Consider the following 26,742-nt stretch of genomic DNA (forward strand, 5'->3'; position numbering starts at 1 on the left):
AAAGATATGCCTTATTTTGCAATCTAATGTGAGCTTGAGTAATATTGGGAATTGATTTGGCATTAAGCGATAGTGTAAAAGGGGCCAGTATTTGATCAGCTGTATATTACAAAATCCCTCCTGGTATGCTTTTACATATCCAGCCAGGACAGATATAAAATAGATGGATGATTCAATATTGCACGTTTTGAGAGGCACAATGTGAGTTTGAAAATTGAGGTGCTTTGGAATGGGGTTCCAGACACCTCTTTCCCCAAAACTGAGCAAAACCTCTATCTGATAAGGCGAGAATGGGGTAGGTTCACGTCAAATTTCCAGAGCTTTTTCCTTTCCCTTACTGGCCCTGTTCTTTCCCTCTCCCAATGGCTATTGGGACATGGGGAGTGAGGGGCAGGCTTGAGTGATTGCTTGGTCTTTCCCTATTTGTGTCTGGAGGTCAGATTCCCAGCCAGCCTGACTTTGCACTGAGCTGGATTTTAACTTACTCAAAAACCAGTCGGTTATATGGTGTTAAAATTGGACCCATTTACTTTAATGGAAGAATCCAAACAGGGTCAAGTTATGGGCATCCAACCTTAACATCCTTCATCCTGCCCAGGGCGCTAAAGTTAGAAAGCAGGATTTAGTATGCAGTGCCTTCCATTTTCCAGCAGTGTTCACTTCAACCCCAAAGAATAAATCTTAAAATTTAACAGGCAATAAATATTGATTTAATGGCAGTAATAGATTTAAACGAGGCAATTGATAGAATAGTTCATTTCTTTTGACCCGTTCTTACTGACCCAATGTCCGCGACATTCAGATGAGTACAGATACATTGTGTAAGATTGGCAGCATCTTCACCAGTAATCCACTGCTCTTCAAACCTGAAAAGCAAACCAGAAGTGGCACTGCCGATGTCTACATTTTAACTTCAATACTACAGATTCTTAGGTGATCAAGGCAAGAATTTTCAGCCCCAGTCAAGCCTCAGAACTGAGGGGACAAAAAGACAGTGCTGAGACGCAAGGCCTTTGGCTCCTTCCTGCACCAGGGCGGGTTACCCAGAGGCAAAGCAGGGTGGAGAGGAGCAGAAGAGCTATATGTCAACAAGTAGCAGGTACTTGATGAAGCTACAGACTATCCAGTCACGTGGGATGCTCCAGTCAGCTTCCAGATCTTCACAGGCACCTGGGATCAGTGAGCTATCCACAAGCAGCTTCTTGATGGTTGACTAGGTTTTGGGGAAGTGGGGGGAGCAGGAGCAAACAGGGAGTGGTGCAAACAGGCGGCGCACTAGGCATACTTAAACAACCTCTCCATTTGTCTGGATTTAGCTCAGCAACAGCCACAGACAGCCCTGTGGTGCGTCCTGCACCATCACCCCCTCCTCACTCCATCCCACCTACCCATCCTCTAAACGTGGCCCAGTTGCAAAAATCGTTTTCGATTTTAGATTTGCCATAGCTCCCCAGCTCTGCGGATGGTGAGCTTGTCCACCGGCTACTAATTGGTCATTACAGGAAAAATCACATGCTGTTTCCAGGGGAGATGGGACTATTCCCCCCACTTGTACCTGATGGAAGGAACCTACAGGAAAAATTATGGCCCTGGAGTCAATTTGGGATCTTGAAGTGAGATTCCTAAAGCCTTTGCTGCAATTTTCAATTTACCAGCTTCTAAATGGTGAGAAAGGAAAAAAAGATCCCCATGATAATTCACATGCAGGAGTCGCAAAGGTCAGGTCACAATGACGTGAGGACAGAATGGTTGACAGGCATCAAAGCCAATAAGCAGCATGGACAGTACAGTTGGAAGAGAAATAAGTTAGAAATAATGAACACTGCATCATTCCTTTCACCTCAGGCAGCAACACTCTTACCTGACTGTTAATGCTTTAGGACAAGCCATACATGCCTCCAAGAGACTCTCCATTGCAGCAAGAGAAATTCCATTCCTCTGTAGGCTGGAGAAAAAAGACATTACAAGTCTCACATTTCCAAGGAAGTGAAGGGAAGGGAAGGGAAGGGAAGGATTATTAACTGTCCAATACCAGTGAGATCTATGTAATGAAGGTTTTCAGGAATTCTAACAAAGAACCAGGCACTTACCTGGGCATTGTTACCCACAATCCTCTGCTTTATTTTATGTCCCCTCCCCCCACAGGGTTAAATCGTGAATAGAGCTGTGATCCCGCCACTCGGGTGTTTTCCTATCTTCCTGGTGGTAGAAATTGAATAAAGATTCGTGCACTTTGTGTCTCTCACTGTGTCTCACACCTGCACACACACACCATGGGTGCTGGGGAAAATAAAAGCACTACCGCAGTTAGATGGTAGTGTGGGGGTTATATTAAACAAAAAAGAGAGCTGTGATTCCATCCCCAAGAGAGACACCGACTGCTTGGACACATCCTACAGTGCCACTGAGAGTGGTGGACACTGCCAGTACTGCATGTCGGAATCTCCTAGGGACTGATGCTGGACCCCTGGGAGAGAGGGAAGTGAAGAAGGTTGCAGGTTATAGTCAGTATGGAGTGCTGCAAGTGAGAGGAGTGATATGGGTCAATAGTGAGGATTGTGAAAATGGAGGGGGTGGTGCGTTTGTGGAATGAACTGCCAGAGGGAAATGATAGATGCAGGTACAGTTACAGCACTTAAAAGGCATTTCCTGAAGAAGGGCTTATGCCTGAAACGTTGATTCTCCTGCTCCTTGGATGCTGCCTGACCTGCTGCGCTTTTCCAGCAACACATTTTTCAGCTCTGATACTCCAGCATCTGCAGTCCTCACTTTCTCCTCCTTAAAAGGCATTTGGACAGGTACACAAATAGGAAAGGTTTAGAGGGATATGGGGCCAAACACAGGCAAATGTGACTAATTCAGTTTAGGAAGACTGGTCAGCCTGAATGGGTTGGATCGAAGGGTCTATTTCTGTCCTGTATGACTGCATGAGCCCCACTGACCAGTGATGAAGTTCTAGCTGTCGTGGGATAAGGCCCTTAGGGAGCCAGTTATGAGCCTCAGCTGTCCTCAGGGAAGGAAGGACACACCCCCTAGCACCCTCCCACCAATCAAACAGCCAGTCCTGCCAACCCCCCCCACCCCTGCCCAAAAACCTGTCTGATCGTAAAGCTGTGTCCATTGTTTTGTGGGCACTTATTCACAAAGCAGGTAAAGGTTCCTTTTGGATATTTCACTGGATGAATACAGTAGACATCATTAACGACGTAAATGCATCTTGTTCCCCTCAGTGGCCACCAGAAAAATGACTGAATTCTGTTTAAATGTCTCAACATTATTGCTTGCCAGGAAAATAAAGACTAGGAGAAAGTGAGGACCGCAGATGCTGGAGATCAGAGTCAAATAGCGTGGTGCTGGAAAAAGCACAGCAGGGCAGGCAGCATCCGAGGAGCAGGAGAGTCAACATTTCAGGCATCAGGAATGTGAAAATAAAGGCACCTAGACTGACAAGGTTCCTCCTCTCTCATTAATAAGAGTTAATTAGGCATTCATGTCCCTTGCTGCATTTGTGCTTGACTCACTTGAGTTCCTTTAAATCTTTGAGATTGGTCACGACTTCCACCAAACTGCGTAGACCTTCGTCTCCCATCATGTTGCGGGTCAGGCTACAATGAAACAAAACAGTTCAGTTTGGCACAGTCTCAAGCAGCACTCCTGAACACAAATGTTTCCCAATGGTTAACAAACTGCTTTCACAACTGCTCTTCTCCAATTATAGTTGAAACGGAGGCATGGCAAAACCTTTACTGAGCTGTGAATTCCTGACTGCAGAGCAGCATTCAAATAACACGGTATAAATCAGATGAATAGACTCCATTAACATCATTGCACATGCAGAGTCGGCTCAGACTGCATGTGGAGGTCATCCAAATCTTTGAAACAACACAAGATAAAGTGGCAACTCTGTTCACCAACTGAAATGAAAGTAGACATGAAAAACCTACTGGATCAAGTCCACTAAGCGCACTCTGGCTTTGTTTCTAAAGTGTGCACGGTGACTTAGTGGTTAGCACTGCTGCCTCACAGTACTAGACATCTGGCTTCGATCCCATCCTCAGGTGACTGTCTATGTGGAGTCTGTGCATTCTCCCTGTGTCTGCATGGGTTTCCTCCTACAATGCAAAGATGTGCAGTTTAGGTGAATTGGCTAGGTTAAATTGCACATTCTTCAGGTTAGATTAGGGGTAAAATGTAGGGGAATGGGTCTAGGTGGGTTATTCTTTGGAAGGATGGTTGGGTCGAGGGGATTCTTTCCATATGGTAGGGATTCTATGATCTGAATCAGGTCATAATGTGATTCCGACCCCATTAGTTTAAATGGTGCTGCTATTACGCAATTTTCTTATAACATGGGATTGCACAACAATGAAACTACCATGTTATAGCAGAACTGACTGTATTTCTAGTCTATTACAGTCTTACAGAGAAAGTGAAGTCACATGGTGTGCAGGGTGTTCTAGCTAGGTGGATAAAGAACTGGTTGAGCAACAGGAGACAGAGAGTAGTAGTTGAAGGGAGTTTCTCGAAATGGAGAAAAGGTGACCAGTGGTGTCCCACACGGGTCAGTGCTGGGGCCACTGTTGTTTGTGATATACATAAATGATCTGGAAGAGGGCACTGTTGGTATGATCAGCAAGTTTGCAGATGACACGAAGATTGGTGGAGTAACAGAATACAGGAGAATATAGATAGACTGGAGGGTTGGGCAGAGAAGTGGCAGATGGAGTTCAATCCAGACAAATGTGAGGTGATGCATTTAGGCAAGTCTAATTCTAGAGCGAATTATACAGTGAACGGAAGAACCTTGGGAAAGGTTGATGAGCAGAGAGATCTGGGAGTTCAGATCCATTGTACCCTGAAGGTTGCTGCATAGGTGAATAGAGTGGTCAAGAAGGCATATGGTATGCTTGCCTTCATCAGCCGGGATATTGAGTATAAGAGCTGGCAGGCCATGTTAAAATTGTACACAATGATGGTTCAGCCGCATTTAGAATACTGTGTACAGTTCCGGTCACGACATTACGAAAGGATGTGGATGTTTTAGACAGGGTGCAGAGAAGGTTTATGAGAATGCTGCCTGGTATTGAAGGTTGCTAGCTATGAAGAGAGATTGAGTAGGTTAGGTTTGTTTTCATTAGAAAAAAGGAGCTTGAGGGGGGATCTGATTGAAGTCTTCAAAATCATGAAGGGTATAGACAGGGGAGATAGAGATAAGCTTTTGCCCAGGGTGAAGGATTCAATAATGAAGGGGTCACGCTTTCAAGGTGAGTGGTGAAGAGTTTAAGCAAGATACACACAGCAAGTACTTTACGCAGAGGGTGGTGGGTGCCTTGAATGCGTTGCCAGCAGAAGTAGTAGAGGCAGGCACAGTAGATTCATTTAAGGTGCATCTGGACAGATGCATGTGTAGATGGGGAGCAGAGGGATACAGATGCTTAGGAATTGAGCGACAGGTTTAGATAGTGGATTTGGATCGGCTCAGGCTTGGAGGGCCAAAAGGCCTGTTCCTGGGCTGTAAATTTTCTTTGTTTTTTTTTGTTCTTTGTACTGCTGTATAAACAACAGCATCTGTAATAACTGCATCTAACTCTCAGAATAATTTTCTTCAGATTTTAATATGGTACAAAATGACAACTGCAAGGCCACTCTCTTCAATAGGGACCTAATCTATTTCCACTTCATTCTCTCACTGAACATATGGTTTAGACTCCAAGAATATCAGAGGATGATCGTACTTCAGCAATTTACAGTTGCATTTCTGCCATTGATCACAATGAGTGTTACAAGTGTAGTTTTGTCTTTTTTTCCTTTGCTCACCTTTGTCTTGAGGCAACCATTTTCTGCTAATATTCCGTAAATCCAGTGATGAAGGATAGAACTGGAGCCAATCTTTATACTCATTTAAACATTTCTATAGTTAACCAGGGAGGCAAACAAAATTGATGCCAAGGCGCTTTATACATCTATAAGGAGCAAAAGGGTAGCAGGGAAATAGGTAGATCCACTCAAGGACAATGAAGGGAATTTATGTGTGGAGCCAGAGGAAGTAGGTGAGGTCCTAAATAAATATTTTGCATCTGTATTCACAAAGGTTAACGATAGGGTGGATGGTGAGTCTCGGGAAGGGTATGTTAGTATTCTAGGGCATGTTAATACAGAAAAGGTGGCGGCACTGGGTGTTTTGAAAAGCATTAAAGTAACCAAATCCCCACGATCTAATGGGAGCTATCCCAGAATGCTGAGGGAGGCAGGTGCGGAAATTGCTGGAGCCTTGTATGAAAGCTCTTCAGTCACAGGAGTGGTCCCAGAGGATTGGAGAAGAGCAGACACTATTCCTTTGTTTAAGAAGCGCAGCAGGAATAATTTGGGAAATTACAGGCTGCTGGTCAGCCTTACGTCAGTGTTGGGGAAATTATTGGAGAAGATTATTCTAGGGATTGGATTTACTCACATTTGGAAAACTAATAGAGATAGGCAGCATAGTTTTGTGTGAGGGAAGTCCTGACTCACAAACGTGTTTGGGTTTTTTTGAGAAAGTGACAAAGATAATGGATGAGAGCAGGCGGGTATACAGAACTGGCTTGGTCATAGAAGACTGAGAGTGGTATTTCTGACTGGAGATCTGTGGCCAGTGGTGTTCAATGATGATCAATGCTAGGATCCCTGTTATTTGTAATATATATAAGTGGCTTGGAGGATAATATAGGTAAGTTAGTGGATAACACAAAGATTAGGGGAGCTGCAGATATTGAGGAGGATTGTCAGAGAATACAGCAGGGTATAGGTACGCTGGACTCTTGGGCGGAAAAATGGCAGATGGAGTTTAATGTGGAAAAATGCAAGGTTAATCATTTTGGTACATCTAATGTAGGAAGGAAGTATACAATAAATGACAGAACCCTCTGTAGCATCAACATACAGAGGGATCTAGGCATACAGCTCTGAAAATGGCAACACAAGTGGATAAGATGGTTGAGAAGGAATATGACATGGTTGCCTTCATCATTTGGGGCTTGGAGTCTAAAATTTGGCAAGTCATGTTGTAGCTGTATAGAACTTTAGTTAGGCTACATTTGGAATATTGCATACATTTCTGGTTGCCACACTATCAGAAGGATGTGGAGGCTTTGGAGAGGTTACAGAAACAGTTTCCCGGGATATTGTCTGTTTTGGAGGATATTAGCTGTGAGGAGAGATTGGACAAAACTGATTTGTTTTCACTTGAACGTCAAAAGGATGAGGAGTGACTTGTTAAAAGTTTACAAAATGGTGAGAAGCAGGGATAGTCAGAGGCTTTTTCCCAGACTAAAAATGTCAATTCCTAGGGGTCCTAGGTTTAAGGTAAAATGTTGAAAGGAGATGTGAGGGATAATTCTTTTTCACACAAAGGTTAGTAAGTGCCTGGAATGCATTGCCAGATGAGATGATGGAGGCAGATGTAATAGCAACGCTTAAGAAGCATCTGGGCAGATAAATGAATGGGCAGGGAATAGACGGATACAAACCGAGAAGAGGTGAAAAGGTTTTTAGTTTAGAAAGGCATCATGTGTTAGTGCAGTCTTGGTGGGCCGATGGGCCTGTTCCTATGTTGTACTGTCCTTTGCTCTTTGAGGCAGTGACCTAACTAGCGATATTATTGCTAGACTATTAATCCAGAAACCCAGGTATTGTTCTGGGGACCCGAGTCCAAATCCTACCATGGTAGATGCTGGAACTTAGAATCAATTTTACAAAAAAATCCAGAACTAAGTGTGTAATGATCATCATGAAACCATTGCTGATTGTCAGGGAAATTCCATAAGATTCACTAATGCCCTTTAGGGAAGGAAACTATTATCCTTACCTGGTCTAGCTCACATGTGACTCCAACATGATTGGGATGGGCAATGGATGCTGGCCTAGCAGCATGACATATCCCATGAACAAATAAAGGAAACAAAAAAATCACTTCCTGAAGCAACAATTGGGGTTATTTTAATCTGTTTGGATATACTGCAAGACAGTGTTGGGACTCAAAGCACTTCGAATATCACTGCTTGATCACCCAGTTCCATAAGACTCCTTTAGTTGGTGGGTGTCCATTTACAGGGACTCAAATAAATTAATTTAATGCCCCACCACTTGCATACTGTTCAACATAATTTATTTGCATCTAAACTAGAGGTGGGCATTGCAGGGGGTAGAGTGCTTTATCTTCTCTTCCAAATCCAGTTTGATTTATCCCCCTTGTCCCTCTCCCTCACCTCTGGATGGTCAGTGTTGTCCTTAACAGGCTTTGCATGTCAATTAATCAACTGAAAAACCTGGGTGATTTCCTGCTGGTGGTTCATAGAATGAAAAAAAATGTCAAGAGGTATACAATTGGTGATAGAGTTAGAAAATATACATGTAAAGTCCCACCTGCTCCAGCAGTGTGTAATAGCATCGCTGAGCAGGTTGATTAGAAAATGCAGGTATTGAACACTCTATCTTGGAGCGAGAGTGCCAAGGTTCAAGTCCCACTTCCTCCAGTGTTTTGTAATAGCATAGCCCAACAAGTTAGTTAAAATGAAATACATTTGACATTCGCTTATCACAAACAAATGCCTTCTACTCTGTGTGCACCAACTTATTACCTGGCACTCCATCCACACCAGTTGGATTCTATCCGTGCCTCTCATAATTTTGTTAACTGTTATCGGGTTCTAACCTCAGCCCTTATCGTTCGAGTGAAAACAAACCAAATTTGTCCAGTGTCTCCTCACAGCTTTTGATCTCTCTGCACATGAACTCTGCCTGTCTGCCCTGCTCTCTCACTGCAACTGATGAAGGGGCTGCGCTCCGAAAGCTTGTGCGATTTCAAATAAACCTGTTGGACTCTAACCTTGTGTTGTGTGACTTCCAACTTAAGACTACTGCTGTGGTCAAATCACTGTTTTCTGAACCAGAGATCCCTACAGTGCAGAAATAAGCCATTTGGCACAGCAAGTCCACACTAACCCTCCAAACAGCATCCCACCCAGACCCCAACCCCCCGACCCTGTAACCTTGTATTTCAATGGCTCACCCACCTGGCCTGAACAACGCTGGACACTATGGCAATTTAGCATGGCCAATCCACCTACCTGCACATCTTTGGACTGTGGGAGGAAACAGGAGCTTCCAGAGGAAACCCATGCAGACATGGGGAGAACATGAAAACTCTACACAGACAGACACCTAACGGTGGAATCGAACACGGGTCCCTGGCATTGTGAGGCAGCAGTACTAACCACTGAGCCACCCTCTGTTGTGTGCAAGGGTCATACTAAAAACAAATCTGGAACTAAGAGTCTAATGATCACAATGAAACCATTGCTGTTTATCAGGGAAATCCCAATTGGTTCACTAATACCCTTTATTGAAGCACCACGCGAATAAGGTAGCACATTAGAGCAAGACCGTACTTACTTCAGTTCTGTCAGATGGGTGCACTGTTCAATAATGGAGAATAATTTGGAGAGCTCCCTCTCTTTAAATTTACACTCCTTCACACTGCGAACAACCCATGAAGAAAAGAAACGTGACGTGTCAACATTATCAAAAACAGTTCAGCATTCACTAGTCCCTACAATGTGTGAAACTTAACCAAGCACTGAATCACAACAATTGCTGAGGCATATTAATTAAAAAGCAAGCATCAAGTTACAAAGGAAACTCGGCAGCAAGAATAACCATCAAGAATAGGAACCGAAAGCTGGTCAAAAATCCCACTGAAATAGAGAAATAAGGATTCAATTGAATATAAACAAAACTTGATGGAAAGTAATGGAAGTTAATCATTTCAAACCCGCAGGTAAAGTTAATGGCTAGTTATGAAACTGCACTCAAATTCACATTTTTACTGCTTTGATTTGAACACTGAGATTGTCCACAGAGTTTCAAATTGGCAAACAGCTGCATATGTTTCTGGATACCATTTTGTGAAGATGTTGCCACATGTGAAGCGAGCATTTGAGGCAAGTCTACAGAACCAAACAAACCTGTCTAGTCTTGGAGTAGACTGGTGCTGGAAAAGCACAGCAGTTCAGGCAGCATCCAAGGAGCAGTAAAATCGACGTTTCGGGCAAATACCCTTCATCAGGAATACAGGCAGAGAGCCTGAAGGGTGGAGAGATAAGTGAGAGGAGGGTAGGGGTGGGGAGAAAGTAACATAGAGTACAATGGGTGAGTGGGGGGGGGACGAAGGTCAGGGGGTGGAGGGTAGAGTGGATAGGTGGAAAAGAAGATAGGCAGGTAGGACAAGTCATGGAGACAGTGCTGAGCTGGAAGTTTGGAACTGGGGTGAGGTGGGGGAAGGGGAAATGAGGAAACTGTTGAAGTCCACATTGATGCCCTGGGGTTGAAGTGTTCCGAGGCAGAAGATGAGGCGTTCTTCCTCCAGGCGTCTGGTGGTGAGGGAGCGGTGGTGAAGGAGGCCCAGGACCTCCATGTCCTCGGCACAGTGGGAGGGGGAGTTGAAATGTTGAGCCACGGGGCGGTGTGGTTGATTGGTGCGGGTGTCCCAGAGATGTTCCCTAAAGCGCTCTGCTAGGAGGCACCCAGTCTCCCCAATGTACAGGAGACCACGTAGGGAGCAACGGATACAATAAATGATATTGGTGGATGTGCACGTAAAACTTTGATGAATGTGGAAGACTCCTTTAGGGCCTTGGATGGAGGTGAGGGAGGAGCTCCACCTATCCACTCCACCCTCCCCCTGACCTATCACCTTCATCCCCTCCCCTACTCACCTATTGTACTCTATGCTACTTTCTCCCCACCCCCACCTTCCTCTCACTTATCTCTCCACCCTTCAGGCTCTCTGCCTGTATTCCTGATGAAGGGCTTTTGCCCGAAACGTCAATTTTACTGCTCCTCGGATGCTGCCTGAACTGCTGTGCTTTTCCAGCACCACTCTAAGCCAGATTCTGGTTTCCAGCATCTGTAGTTATTGTTTTTACCAAACCTGTCTAGTCCACTGACGTTGAGAGGAATCTCAGAGTTCAGATCTATGCGCCGACATTTGTGAGAAACATTTTAATATACTCACCCAATACAAGTAAATTTACATCAAGTGTTTATATTTGTGTAATAAGCATCCATCAGCAAGGAAATGAAGTGCTCACAATGGTGAAGAAAAGTAGCACTCTACTTTTATTTCTGTCTTCTTTAACCAACAAGTTTACAAGGTGTCACCCTCACACAATTTGGATTTATAAAGAACAAATTTGAAGTGATACTTTATCTTAAATCAAAGAAGTCAGGTGCCTTTACGAGCAACACATACCTGAGCTACAAAACCTCCTGAGATCATTTCCATGGCTTGGCAAACGTATTAAAATGCAAACACCCTTTCTGGACATATGCTTGAGAAATCACTAAAATGCGAAAGACTGTTCACGTAGTTAGCGCCTGCCCCTTCTCCAAATAATTTAAGAAACTGAAGGACTCATGGGAGATGGGCATAGGGTGGCACAAGTGGAAATGGGAGCACAAAAGTGGACATAGGTTGGCACAGAGAAAATGACGGTCCATGGAAGATGGTTAAATGGGATTAGGATGGTACAGGAGATTGGAGGGGACATGGACATGAGTGCATGGGCTCTGTTATTATGGTTGGGACATGGAGAGTGAGGCAATGACAGTAGGAGGAATGTTCTTTGTTCAATACACGGCATGGTGGCACAGTGGTTAGCACTGCTGCCTCACAGCGCCAGAGACCCGGGTTCAATTCCCGCCTCAGGCGACTGACTGTGTGGAGTTTGCACATTCTCCCCGTGTCTGCACGGGTTTCCTCCGGGTGCTCCGGTTTCCTCCCACAGTCCAAAGATGTGCAGGTCAGGTGAATTGGCCATGCTAAATTGCCCGTAGTGTTAGGTAAGGGGTAGATGTAGATGTAGGGGTATGGGTGGGTTACGCTTCGGCGGGGCGGTGTGGACTTGTTGGGCCGAAGGGCCTGTTTCCACACTGTAAGTAATCTAATCTAATACTCATTTTAAACTTTGCACATGCGTCAGAATCCCTGAGCAAGCTTTCCGTCCTACCCTCTTCAGGAACCAGACAGCTACCTCGGCTCCTCCAAGGTCATCTAACCTGACTGCCAATCCAGCCCACCATCCCCTGATTGAGAAAGGATAGTGTCAGCAGGGTGTAGGTTTGCTCGCTGAGCTGTAGGTTTGGTATCCAAACGTTTCATTACCTGGCTAGGTAACGTCATTGTGGCGACCTCCAAGTGAAGCAAAGCTGTTGTCTCCTGCTTTCTATTTATATGTTTGTCCTGGATGGGGTTCCAGGGGTTTGTGGTGATGTCATTTCCTGTTTGTTTTCTGAGGGGTTGGTATCTAGATCTATGTGTTTGTTTAGGGCATTGTGGTTGGAGTGCCAAGCCTCTAGGAATTCTCTGGTATGTCTTTCTTAGCCTGTCCCAGGTTAGATGTGTTGTCCCATCTATTGGGACAGGCTAAGCAAAGACATGCCAGAGAATTCCTAGAGGTCTGGCACTCCAACCACAACGCCATAAACAAACACATAGATCTAGATACCATCTATCAACCCCTCAGAAAACAAACAGGAAATGACATCAACACAAACCCCAGGAACCTCATCCAGGACAAACATATAAATAGAAAGCAGGATACAACAGCTTCGCTTCACTTGGAGGTCGCCACTGATGATGTTACCTAGCCAGGTAATGAAACGTCTGGATATCAAACCTACAGTTCAGCGAGCAAACCTACACCCTAAACCTCAACCTGAGCTACAAACCTTGCAAAAATAATGTCAGCAGTCATCTATAAAGGTGACGTTTGCATAACTACAATTTCTCCCACATCTGCACTCTCAATCCCAAAACAAAAACTGGGGCATCACTGCTGTTTGGGGACCTAACCACTTTGAACTATACTGATGGCACAATAATCGCACTCATACATAACCAAAGAACTCACTCACCTGCACACTTTCTTTTCACATCTCCTCGCAAACTTTATTAGGGATCTTCCAGGTGAAGCCAAACTATGCAAATAAATAAAACCATCAAACAAACATCTGTGTTAAAACGTCCCACCCACAAAACTGGATAAAGAATTTACTGTAAGAGCTGATCTCAAACAGATCTTTAGATAGAGCCTAAATCCCATGTGAACTGGATCCACATTGAGTACCTGATATTCAAAGTGATGGCCCACCCATTTAATTGCACCAAGTTCTAACTCAGTGAACTGCTGCAGTTGCATGGATCTCTAATGGATTTCCTTTATGAAATTCTTCATTATCAATATACCTCATCTCGCTAAATCCTGGACTCAATGAATGGTTAATCCACTGCCATGTTGCAGTGCCACCATGTGACTTTACATATTGGTGTTGCGGTTTTATGTTTACTCACTAATTGGGCATCTACCAGGGGCACCTTCTTGATTGGCACAGAGGCAGGCTCCTGTCCAATTAAAAGTCCCACATGGGCTCTTGAAGACAATCAATTTATCTGAACAAGTCATTATAATTTTTTTTACTTGTGGACCCACAGCCTGCAGACTCATCCTGGTATAGAATGTACTTTGCTTCATACTATGTATTTATATCATACCCAATGTGTATTCTTTCTTAGCCTTTAAAATAATCACTTGGAGGTTGGCTAACGTGATGCCACTATTTAAGAAAGATAGTAAGGAAAAGCCAGGAAGCTATAGATCGGTGAACCGGACATCTGTGGTGGGCAAGTTGGAGGGTATCCTGAGAGACACGATTTACATATATTTGGAAAGGCAAGGAATGATTAGGGATAGTCAGCATGGATCTGTGCATGAGAAATCATGTCTCGCGAACTTGATTGAGTTTTTTGAAGAAGTAACAAAGAGGATTAATGAGGGAAGAGTGATGGACGTGATCTACACAGACTTCAGTAAGGCGTTCAACAAGGTTCCATGGGAGATTGGTTAAAAAGATTAGATCTCATGGAACACAGGGAGAACTAGCCATTTGGATACAGAACTGACTCGAAGGTAGAAGACAGAGGGTGTTGGTGGAAAGTTTATTTTCAGACTGGAGGCCTGTGACCAGTGGAGTGCCACAAGGATCGGCGTTGGGTCCATTGCTTTTCGTTATTTATATAAATGATTTGGATGTGAGCATAAGAGATATAGTTAGTAAGTTTGCAGATTTGAGGTGTAGTGAACAGTGAAGAAGGTTACCTCAGAGTACAACAAGATCTTGATCAGATGGGACAATGGGCTGAGGAGTGGCAGATGGAGTTTAATTTAGAAAAAGGCAAGGTGCTGGATTTTGGAAAAGCAAATGAGAGCAGGACCTATACACTTAATGGTAAGGTCCTGGGGAATGTTGCTGAACAAAGAGATCTTGGAGTGCAGATTCATAGTTCCTTGAAAGTAGAGTCACAGGTAGGTAGGATAGTGAAGAAGGCATTTGGTATGCTTTCCTTTATTGGTCAGAGCATTGAGTATAGGAGTTGGAAGGCCATGTTGTGGTGTACAGGACATTGATTAGTTCACTGTTGGAATATTGCGTGCAATTCTGGTCTCCTTCCTATTGAAGGATGTTGTGAAACCTGAAAGGGTCCAGAAAAGATTTACAAGGATTTTGCCAGGGTTAAAGGATTTGAGCTATAGGGAGAGGCTGAACGGGCTGGGGCTGTTTTCCCTGGAGCATTGGAGGCTGAGGGGTGACCTCATAGAGGTTTATACAATCATGAAGGACATGGATAGGAAAAATAGACAAGGTCTTTTCCGTGGGGTAGGGAGCCCAGAACTAGAGGGCATAGGTTTAGGGTGAGAGGGGAAAGACATAGAAGAGACTTAAGGGGCAACTTTTTTCAGACAGAAGGTGGTATGTGTATATGGTATGAGCAGCCAGAGGAAGTGGTAGAGGCTGGTACAGTTACAACCCTTAAAAGGCATCTGGATGGGAATATGAATAGGAAGGATTTAGAGGTATATGGGCCAAGTGCTGGCAAATGGGACTAGATTAGGTTAGGATATCTGGTCGGCATGGATGAGTTGGACCGAAGGGTGTGTTTCCATGCTGTATATTTCTATGACTCTCTGACTTGACCCTGTTCCTGTTCGGTATCTCTGAGCAAAATATGATGCCACTTGAACAGGAAGTTAATTTTAGCCCAATACCAGATTTCCACTGAATAAAAATAAAATGTGTCTCTTTGCTGCAAGATACAAAGTTTGTCCTTTCCTGCTCCTATGTACTTTAGTTGATATTTACTCACATTGAAATCCACCTGCCATATTTCTACCAATTTATATATTTGCACTTTTCTATATATATATATATATATATTTATAAACACACGAAAATAACAGGCTAAAAGAGCAGCTGGTGCAGAGATGCTTAGATCATGACTTCTGATCTCCCAGAGGCCACATTATAACCAAATATGAAGATAGAAAGAGCAAACCGTTTCTGAATTAAAAAGATGAGTACTGAGTGCGTACCTCACTTCAACCTCTGTCACATTGCTGCAGGTATACAGAGATTCCACCAGGTACAGAACACCAGCTGGGGAGATTCTGTTGTTGCTAACACTGCAGCCAGATCAGACATAAAACACAGGTTTTAGCAAAATTGTGCTGATTCACTTTGTCGGCAATAGACAATAAGGAAGAAAATCTGATAGACCATGCAGCTAACCTAATTTCTTTTGTTTAATACAAACTGCAAGAATACAGGCAGACCCTCCCTTTCAGTATATTGCTTGTAGTTCTTGAAGCAATGATTTGCTGTATTCATTATTGGTAGTCACAACATTTGTAAGTAGCTGAACCATTTATTTGACTATTCCCAATATTTCTAATGGAATGATCTGGATGGAAGCACTGGAATATATTTTCACTTTGCTCTCGAGTGTAAAATTACATCACAGATGGCCCATCCTACTCCCATTTCTATTGAGTAAAAACCTAAAGAGGGCTGGATCTACCTGGCACTAAGCCTGGCACCTGGGGCTTGTTCTACAGCTATCGGCATCTATAGTGGGCAACAGTGTCAGACCATAACATCTAGAGTGGAGATTCAATTCATCACATTACTATCATGGTATGGGCAGCAAGTAGATTTGAAATGTTATAATTTGACTTCAACAATAGAGTGTGGTTATAATGCAATGCTTGGGTAATAAGACTTCTGAGTCAGCAGTGGCTGCTTATTTCAGAGAATCAATTAGAAAAGGTCAAGGGAAGATGGTTCAAAGCACAGTTAAATTTCAGTTATAACAATCATTCTTTATAGACTTTATAGGCTTCTTGACCCCTAAGTCTCCTTATATATTGTATCAAGCAAAAAGTGAAGTGACCATTGTTCGATTACATTTCAATACAGTAATGTAATTGTAAGAATCACTCTTAATCATGCAATTGCAATTCAGCTTGATGGTGGGAAAGGAAAATGATTTAAAGAAAAAAAAACAGAAATTGCTGGAGAAACTCAGCAGGTCTGTGCAGACAAAGCAGAGTTAATGTTTTGCTTTTATAATATGATGAAAGGATCCTTTGTGAAAATAAACTTTATCTTTAAGATTCATTGATTAATAAAAGCAAATACTCACTCGATTACTTTTAAAACTTGCAGCTTTGGTAAGGAATCCCGCAAATACTGCACTCCTTCATCTCCAAGTAAATTGCAGGACAGGCTAAAACATGATTGATAAACAGAATTTTATGGGAGAGCTACATAAATCATTTTGTTAGGCCATTTTAAAAAAGCTTCCTTGAAGGTTGATTTCTGGGGGAGATTGTGAACTTTTACATTCTCAATTACATTTTGCCTGTTCATCATCAAGCACCAAACTAAAAGTGTATTCTGCACCAGTTAAACTGCAAATGCAACCTTCAGGTGCTGCAAACAACTTTTATCTTGTAAACCAGATAAAAGACACGCACTTCCCGTGACACAAGGCATGTAAATAAGTGCTAACCCAGGTAACTAAACAACTCCAGCCACAATGTTCACATACTCAGACACAGTTCCGCTCAACAATGTACTTACTCCAGCTCAGTCAGGTCTTTGCTGTGTTTGAGAATCTTGAATAGACTTTCTACACTCCTTTTGTCCAGGTTACACTCCTTCAGACTTAGAAAACAAGGGATAATGTTCATTTTTCTGCATTGCAAATTAAAGCAGCACACAACAGAACAAGGTGAAGGATGTAGGGTGGCACTGTGGCTAACATTACTGCCTCTCAGCACCAGGGAGCTGGGTTCAATTCCACCTATGTGTAGAAACAGTTACAAAACTGAGAGCTACACTCAACAAAATTCAATGAAACTTGTTCTGACAAAACAATCGGTCTTTTTTAAAAGGAAACTGCATGCAGAGTGGCTGAACTTGGAAAAGAGAGTTGATCACAGCTCTGAGTCTCTTACAAGTTCATGCTTACAGAGAGAAAAGCTGGAATCTTTATACTTAAAACTTATCAATAGCTTTTAATAACTATCACGAGAGGCTAGTCATCCATTAGATCCGTACATTGTATTAATGATCTGTTTTATTACTTCAGAGGTTTGTCATATTGACCTCCCAAAACCTGGTGCCACATAAGTCATCTTATAATCTCGTCCTTGTTAGGGGTTCAAAGGATTTTGTGGAATGTCTTTATTTGGGCTTTGTCAGTGTCCCAGAATTTATATGGAGCCAGCCTAATCAAGCTCTGCCGAGGTCTACCTATGTTAAAGAATTTATGTGGACTCAGCCTACTTCAAGTCCTGCTGATGTCAACAATGCTTTGACCTTTGTTATAGTCATAACTTGGGTTGTGTCAAGTGGCTCTGGGCTCGTACAAAGGACAGTCAAAGTGTATGTTACAACCAGGAGTTGGCCAGTTTTCCCATCATGCAATTGCACACTTGGATGAGTCTGCATGGGTTCCTCTGGGTGCTCCAGTTTCTTCCCACAGTCCAAAGATGTGCAGGTTAGGTGGATTGCCTATAGTAAATTGTCTTGTCATGTCCTGGGATCTGCAGCCATGGGAAATACAGGATTATAAGGTAGGGGGAATGGATCTGGGTGAGATGCTCTTTAGGGGGTTGGCATGGACTCAACATGGGCACACTGTAGGGATTCTATGATTACCTGAGAATCTGTGAGGGAAGGGGATCTGGTTTCTTCCCATTTCCTTCAAGACTGCAAAAAGAAAAGGGAGAACATTAACAAGCAACTCACACAAATAGGGTTGTTACTAAACACTGCCACAGTGAGATTTCATACAACAAAACACTGAGGGTACGAGGTGCTGGACAGCAACTTCTCTATTGCAAACATATTTTAAGTATCAGGAGAAAGTGGGGGCTGCGGATGCTGGAGAACAGAGTCAAAAAGTGTGGTGCTGGAAAAGCACAGCCAGTCAGGAGAATCTTTGGATTCCATAGCATCTTCAGATTCTGCCTGACCAGCTGTGCTTTTCCAGCACCACACTTTTTGACTCATATTTTAAGTATCAGCTGAAGTGGGCAAACAGCTAGCAAAAATCTTTTATACTGAGTTGTCCATAATTTTAATTGGTCCATAATACAATATTAATAGGTTTACACTTGACTGCAGTGGAAAAAGACTGCAAAGTGGAGGAGGTAAAGTGGACAGGGCTTTTCAACACAAGTATGACAGTACTGCTGCTAACTATGATTGATTAACACAGAGCAAGTATTACGAAAGATTTCAGTAAACTTTAGATAACACAGAAAAGTACACAGTGGGAAGTGAAGACATGGAATGGTGTAAATTTATATAGCACCTTCAATTGGTGGAGTATCCCAAGGTGCTTTACAGGTGCATTCTAAAATAAAGTGTAACTTCAAACCACAGAAAGAGATATTAAACTAGAGGATTTTATGTGTAATTTACAAAAATCAAGAATCATTTTGGTGCAGTGGTCTAGACTAAATTACACTCTTTGATATTACTTACCAGTTCCCAGTTTTGGAGTAAATCATGTACATATATAGATTTGTAAACTGCGCATAATATGGTGATGCACAGCACGGAAACAGACCCTTCGGTCCAACTCGTCCATGCCAGTCAAAGTTCACTCATCGTTTTACCACCCCTTACATTTTGCTGCTCTATTTGTTCACCCCATGGTTGTACCTGCCCTGGGCCAAAGCGATAAACTTTAAGAAGTAACTTAGATTCATAGAGATGTACAGCATGCAGCAGACCCGTCAGTCCAACTCGTCCACGAAGATCAGATATCCTAAACTAATCTAGTTCCATTTGCTAGCATTTGGCCCAGAACCCTTTAAACCCTTCCTGTTCATATACCCATCCAGATGCCTCTTAAATGTTGTTCTTGTACCAGCCTCCATCACCTCCTCTGGCAGCTCATTCTGCACAAGCACCACCCTTTGCATGAAAAAGGTGCCCCTTAGATCCCTTTTAAAGCTTTGCCCTCTTACTTTAAACCTATGCCCTCTAGTTTTGGATTCCTCCACCCCAGGGAAAAGACCTTGTCTATTTATCCTAACAATATCCCTCATGATCTTATAAACCTCTATAACGTCACCCTCAGCCACGAGTGCTCCAGGGAAAATAGCCCCATATTATTCAGCCTCTCACTATAGCTTAAACCCTCCAACCCTGGCAACATGTGTGTAAATCTTTTCAGAACCCTTTCAATTTTCATACCATCCTTCCTATAGGATGGAGACCAGAATTGCATGCAATATTCCAAATGTGACCTAACCAATGTCCCGTACAGCTGCAATACTGCATACAAACCCTTATACTCTATACTCTGGACCAATAAAGGCATGTTGAAGGAAGAGAATGATATATAGACTGTGTGTGCGTGTTCATGTCTGTATATATATTCGTGAAAGAGAATCAATGATGTATTGAAAATATATTACCTGCAAACATTCTTCTCAAGTCTTATTGAGGCTCTCCCACTTGCTCTGTAACAGAAAACAGCCGAGATGTTGTGATTTTGTTCCTCACTTGTACATTTGGATAGTGCTTCGTCACTATTGTAGGGCTCGGTCAGGGAAGAGGGGGGTTGGGGCTGGATTATTAAGAAGGGCACACATCTTTCAGAACAAGTTTGCTGGCTCTGAAAGTCCACAGGACATGAAACTGATCTCTCCTAGTCTGATCTGTTTCTCCAGTGCTTCTGTCAGTCTACTGCTGGAGGTACAGTGGGACACTGCTGGTAATAATTCTCTTTATGAGGCTATGAGAGCAGAGCAGGCTTGCATTCACTGCAGTGACTGAAAACAGTGAGAAATCAGGCTCATTAACATTTTTTTATTTCATCACAGGAATATTCCTAACTGTCATACATACAGACTAAAATTACTGCTTTCTTCATATTCGTTCAAGACCTAAATAAGATTATTCATTTGACCTTCTTTCCATTGTATCTGACTGAGATTGACGCTATTAGAAAGAAAGATCTTTTGACTGACTGTCATGAATGTGGAAGAGATACTGAAGAATGCGGGTGGGTGGGGGGGCACAAGAGGTTACAATCATCAAAGAGACCACCATCACTGTAAAAACAATCTTTCGAATCAGAGCCTAAAAATGGAGATGCAGCTTATTGCGATCACTCAGGCAAAAGTTAAAGGCCTTTACCATGAAAAGTAAAGCTCCCTTAACCTCAATACTAAAAAACAGCACAACTTCTCATTTAGTTAAGCGTTTCTTGTGGGATTTTACAGGGCATGTACTTGTGACCCTACTTGCCTAGATTATAACGGTACTTCAAATAATAGCAAATAAATCAATCAGAAAGGACTCCATTAGCCTAGCTCCATGCTGTGGATTCAATCAAACGATTCTGTGTCTAATTTACAAAATCAATAATCATTTCAGTTCAGTGGGCCTGGTCTAAATTATGCTATTTGATATTTTTAACCAGTTCCCAGTTTTGGAGTAAATCATGTACATGTATAAATTTGTAAAACATGCATATATGGAATGAGTAATATAGTATAGAATTTTAGGAAAGACTACAATGTAAATATGTGGAAAACTATTTGGATCAGGCCCAAGTTTTCTTGAGAGTTTTGTGACCCTTTTCTGACCTCAACTAATTTCCTTGAGGTAGACAGACTGAAATATTCACAGCAGTGCTACTGACAATAAATGTTTGAAGAATACTTTTTACCCATTGTTAATTTCCTTGTGCAATTAATCACTTCTATAATTAACTTGTGTGAAGCAAGATGGCTGTCTTTTTACAGCTCCCCTACCCCTCCCACATCCCCCCAACTCCTCCCAAGCTTCAACACCCTCCACCCATCCTTGTTCTCACTTATCCTCAGGACTCCAGAATGGAAGAGAATCTCCTGATGTTTTGGAATGAAATATAGAACAATGGTTTACATTCACCATCCCTCGATTCAGCTGTCTCAACTGTCGCCATTGTCACTGCCGCAGAAAATTCCAGAAGAGTCCTTAAAACTGGAGCAGTAGCTCTATGACTCAATTCCTATTTCTCTGTCTGGAATCTCCAGTAAAAATGGGCATAAAAATAAAGGAATAGCTGAGAACTGCATTGCAACTCCAAGTCTTTCTGTTTGTGGTTGATGTGAAGCAGTTACTGGAAAAAATGTAAACATTTCACTGGACTCTGGAAGTATCAACCATACTGCCCGGTGGCCCAACATTTCAACTCCCCCTCCCACTCTGCCGAGGACATGGAGGTCCTGGGCCTCCTTCACCACCGCTCCCTCACCACCAGATGCCTGGAGGAAGAACGCCTCATCTTCCACCTCAGAACACTTCAATCCCAGGGCATCAATGTGGACTTCAACAGTTTCCTCATTTCCCCTTCCCCCATCTCACCCCATTTCCAAACTTCCAGCTCAGCACTGTCCCCATGACTTGTCCTACCTGCCTATCTTCTTTTCCACCTATCCACTCTACCCTCCCCCCTACCTATCACTTTCATCCCCTCCCCCATTCATCTATTGTACTCTATGCTACTTTCTCCCCACCCCACCCTCCTCTCACTTATCTCTCCACCCTTCAGGCTCTCTGCCTGTATTCCTGATGAAGGGCTTTTGCCCGAAACGTCGATTTTCCTGCTCCTTGGATGCTGCCTGAACTGCTGTGCTTTTCCAGCACCACTCTAATCTAGACTCTGGAAGTATCCCAAAAAGACTCTTGAGGGGACGCCAACTGATAACTTTAAAACTGAGATTCAGAGACTTATGTTCTGTATGGCTGCTAAGGATTTTTGACTCAAGGTGGTAATTCGATGATAACATACAGACTAGCCATGGTCTGATCACATGGTGGAACAGGAGGAAGGTTCTGATTGGCCTACTTCAACTCTGACTTTTCTCCCTCACTCCTTGTCCACTTGACATTGGGAGGTAGATATCTAATGGTCTTCAGAAATTCCCATCAGGGTGATAGCTAAGATGGCTTATTCAAGCCAACAGAGCTGGAAGCCATGTTTATTTAAAAACTCATTCATGGGATGAGGTTGTTGCCAATCCCTAACCGTTGAGAGTCAACTACTTTGTTGTGGGTCTGGAATCACATGTAGGCCAAACCAGATAAGGATGGCAGATTTCCTTCCCTAAAGGAGATTAGTAAACCCAATGGGCTCTTCGCCAACAATTGGAAATTGATTAATGGTCATCATTGAACTCTTAATTCCAGATTTTTACTGAATTCAAATTCCACCCTCTGCAGTAGTGGGATTTGAACCTGGATCCCCAGAACATTACCTAGATGTCCTGAGTCAGTAGTCTAGCAATAATACCATTCGGCTATTGCCTCTCCTGTACAGCTTGTGTTTCACTGTTACAACCAAATGTGTCATAGTGAACTGTGTTTGCTTTTCATTGTACAATCATTGTATTTTATTTCTATGCAGGATCTCTCTGCCCTTACCTGACTTCTACTTTCAACACATTTTCACAGATGTTCAGAGAATTAGCCAGCAAAAGGATAGCCTCTGGTGAAATAATGTTATCTGTAATGCTACAAGGTACAGAAAGATAAATTAACAAGTGAGTTTTTCCTGCATGAACAGAACGCAGTTTGCTTAGGAAAAGAGGTGGGCTACCCTTCTGTATGCTACCATGAACTGGTTAAGAAAATCTCAGAGCTTTTAAAGCTTAGGAAGGTAACTTGCACGCAAGGATATTTTTTAAAGTGCTGGCATGTTGTAGTATTCAACTGATATCACAACAGGCAAATAAATTACAAGCAACTGAGACAAAATGAGTTGCATCAGAGCAAATATTTCAATTCCCCATTAATACATATTCTGAATGTTCAGATCAAGGTTTCTTCCTCTTTTCACATGTTACATGGAGGCAGCACAATGCTTACTACCTCCCCATTGATCAGCACCGAGGGACAGACACCAGCACAGGTTGGCCTGCCTGGCTGAGTTCTTTCACTCCAACAGGTTGGCTCTTAAGCCAGATGAGCTACTAACAAGCCACTCTAATGCCAGTAAGATGCAGATTCAATCCACAAAAATCCCAGCACAGCTTATTTAGGAACAGTGCAAGTTCTCAGTGGACGGTCAACAACTAATTCCATTTGTAATTGGGCTTCTCCTCAATGCCACCCTCCCTGTTATTTTAGGACATTTAACCAACATCAGTTGTGAGAGTTTTTAAATCTTAGGCAGTGTTCTTGGAGACTAAACATAACGTGGCAATGATAAAGAACATTGAATGGATTACGTCAAAATCTTCAAGTCACGAAGGTTTGGCAGATGATTCAGTAGTTCTGTGATGACGTCGTCACTCAGTGCATTATTTGACAAGCTGCAAGAGGATAGAATATAGGTCAAGTCAGATAAACAGTAACCTCTTGAGGTAATTTGCAATTAAGTCTTAAAAGTATTTACACATCTGAATACATTGTGGCACATGAATTTACCTGGGACAAATTAACGCCTGCAGAACACCTACATGCACAGTGCCAAGACTCACTTCTACTTGTCTACTCTGTGTCTCCATTGATATTTTTGCTAATCTTCTGCTAAAGCTTATGGGTAGATATAGAGAATTTCCACTAAAATTCCAGGCCATTGACTCCAAGAATATGGTGAGTTAGCTTCTCATCTCGCTCAATTATTGCGCTTTCAAAATGTACGCATCTCACTTCAGGCTCCTGTAACACTACACCCACCAGTCTTACAAGTACATTAGATGTCAGCCTACATATTACCAAAGGCATACTGTGAATAGTATAGCCTTATGCTCAGCTGGCATGAGACTCTGAGTGAATATTTACTATCTGCAGTAATTCCTCAATCAGCACATTTTTAATGTTTTGACGGCACAGTTGGGAACACCAACTGTGCTCTTCATGAAAACGATTGCATGGTAAGTTTATAAAATGGCCACACTCTCCAAGTAACAGCCTGAATATTTCAAATTGTCGAATACAGCACAGCACACACGCCGTTCTCCTGAAATTACTGGAAGAGATTTCACTCTAGGATCAGGATCACAAATCTGCAGTAAAGTCCCACTATTTGTGCACCTACTTGACTTTCGTGAATTTGCTCATTTGTACAAAACGTACCGTACATCTTTTTGCCAACTACAAGTCCGATGATAATTTGCTTATCCGGTTTTAAACAAAAAGAAACACGTGCTTCCTGGAGTGTCAGTTCTGTGTTTCTTGCTTTGTGCACTCACAGTCACCAGTTTGTGGAAAGCAGCTTATGGGGTTTTGGATGAGGCTCATGATGAGTGTGACTTCAGTGTAATTATCAAGTGATATTGTAGAATGTGCATTGGTAGCTTCTCCCCATTTTGGCAGACTGGGAAGAGGGGTGAAATAAAAAGTTCAACTCCTGGCTACCTCGCCCAACTTTCTGGATTAGTGGTGCTGGAAGAGCACAGCAGTTCAGGCAGCATCCAAGGAGCTTCGAAATCGACGTTTCGGGCAAAAGCCCTTCATCAGGCCCAACTGCCTGTTGTTCCTGTCAGCATTTTCTTCCAAAGGAAGTTTTAAAAATTGTGTTTCTCTGCTGAGTATTTTTGGCATGAATTTTTCAATTTATTTTCTGATAGAAGTCATATGAAACTGGCAATATTCAACAGATTACACATCCCCTTTTCCCAAATATAGCACTCCAACCATCAACCAAAGGTCAAGTGCTGACTGCCATTACTGGGTTGACTGAAAAGAAGTGTTTGACCTTTGGTGTCTATATCCAATGGTGTTTCTCTTGCCTGTTTTTCATCAATATCTTGTACTTACTCAAGCTCTGTAAGTCCAGAACACTGTTCAAGTATCAAACAGAGGTTTCCCATAGTTGCAACATCCGTTTCACAATCTTCAAGTCTATAACGCAAAGGGCCAAATATAAGTGGAAATAAATCATTAAAAAGCAAAGCCGCACATAAAAGACTCTAAATTTCTGAAATAACTGATTAGAATTCCTTATATGCTGGAATAAAATTAGTGTTTCCAACACTCTTTTATATTTCAAAACGTTTCGGCAATTACATTATATTTTTGCGATGAAATATTCATACCTAATTTTTTTGGGCACAGATATATCCTGTTTTCCATATTGTGTTTCAAATGACAATGCTGATTCTTGGAATTCGTTTACCCTTTGAAGTTTGGAGAAAGTGCAACAAAATAAATCATCTGACCATCACTCGCTGTAGTTTCATGCAGATAAACATTCATTTTGTACCTTTTTGTCATAGATTGTCATTAATCTGAATGGGAAATCAGAATTCTGCATACTGCACGAATTTATGTAAAAGGTCCTGAAAATTTTTGAATGTGATAAGTATGACTTCTTAGGTATCATCCTTGTAAATCTAAATCTGACTTTGTTAGTGTCTCTCTAACTTTATTATAAAAATGGATATCAAAACAGTGCAAACTCTCTCATTGAGGATTCTGGGTAACTCAAGATGGAGGACAGAAAAAAATCATGGCTGTAAGAGCTGCTCCTTTTTTGAGGTATTTTAAGTGTTGGAGATGATTTCCTCAAATTCCAGGATTAGCAATGACTGTTTTATATGCTGTTGCATTGTTTTGCAACTTTTGAGAAAAGATGTCAAAATAACAGCACTTTTAAAAGGGAGAAGGACAGGAGAGGGTGGTGCATGCATGGAATGAGCTGCCAGAGGAAGTGGTAGAGGCTGGTACAATTACAACATTTAAAAGGCATCTGGATAGTTATATGAATAGGAAGGGTTTAGAGGGATATAGGCTAAGTGCTAGCAAATGGGAACAGAATAGGTTGGGATATCTGGTCGGCATGGTTGGACCAAAAGATCTGTTTCTGTGCTGTACATCTCTATGACTCTATGAATAGCAAGCAGGAAAAATGAGAAGGATAAATTTTGAGCACCAGGTAACGAACTGAGACTTAACAGAACTCAACATGATCATATTGGAGAAAACAAATTGCAAGGAAACATAATTCAGTCTAAAACAGAAAAGGCATATATTGTTTGAAGGTGACCTAAGGGACACAGTGCCTTTTACTTCTTCAATGTTTTTGAATTGAATAATACTATGAACCTGGGAAAACTGAGTGTAAACAAGTCAACTGGCATTCAGATCAACACGCCTGGACTTATCTCTTCCCCTGGTGTGTCTGAAGACAGAGGTCAGGTTAATCCAGTGGGAAGCCGACTTACCAGCTCCTTTTCCCATTAAAGTTATACCAATAACAGGGTGTCTGCAGGACACCCTGCCTGCTAGTACTCATTTAATAAACTCCCCACAAATCTGAGATTCTCATTGTTCTCATTTACTCTGCAACAAAAC

At 42.4% G+C, this 26,742-nt stretch overlaps 1 protein-coding gene across 1 annotated transcript in view; it reads right to left on the bottom strand.

The window, feature by feature from the left end:
- The window catches only part of nlrc5 (NLR family, CARD domain containing 5), a 149,408-nt gene that overhangs the window by 54,189 nt on the left and 68,477 nt on the right, over positions 1–26,742 (bottom strand). Inside the window, exons 22-35 of the mRNA XM_072547504.1 lie at positions 25,485–25,565; positions 25,207–25,290; positions 23,673–23,756; positions 22,867–22,956; positions 19,869–19,913; positions 18,097–18,147; positions 17,014–17,097; positions 16,574–16,657; positions 15,465–15,554; positions 12,952–13,014; positions 9,430–9,513; positions 3,522–3,605; positions 1,862–1,945; positions 783–866 (exon numbers count right to left, since the gene is read on the bottom strand). Coding sequence (XP_072403605.1) covers positions 783–866; positions 1,862–1,945; positions 3,522–3,605; positions 9,430–9,513; positions 12,952–13,014; positions 15,465–15,554; positions 16,574–16,657; positions 17,014–17,097; positions 18,097–18,147; positions 19,869–19,913; positions 22,867–22,956; positions 23,673–23,756; positions 25,207–25,290; positions 25,485–25,565 — 1,092 coding nt within the window. The remainder of the gene's footprint in view (positions 1–782; positions 867–1,861; positions 1,946–3,521; positions 3,606–9,429; positions 9,514–12,951; positions 13,015–15,464; positions 15,555–16,573; positions 16,658–17,013; positions 17,098–18,096; positions 18,148–19,868; positions 19,914–22,866; positions 22,957–23,672; positions 23,757–25,206; positions 25,291–25,484; positions 25,566–26,742) is intronic.

Source organism: Chiloscyllium punctatum, chromosome 26 (assembly GCF_047496795.1).
Source record: "Chiloscyllium punctatum isolate Juve2018m chromosome 26, sChiPun1.3, whole genome shotgun sequence".
Classification (NCBI taxonomy): domain Eukaryota; kingdom Metazoa; phylum Chordata; class Chondrichthyes; order Orectolobiformes; family Hemiscylliidae; genus Chiloscyllium; species Chiloscyllium punctatum.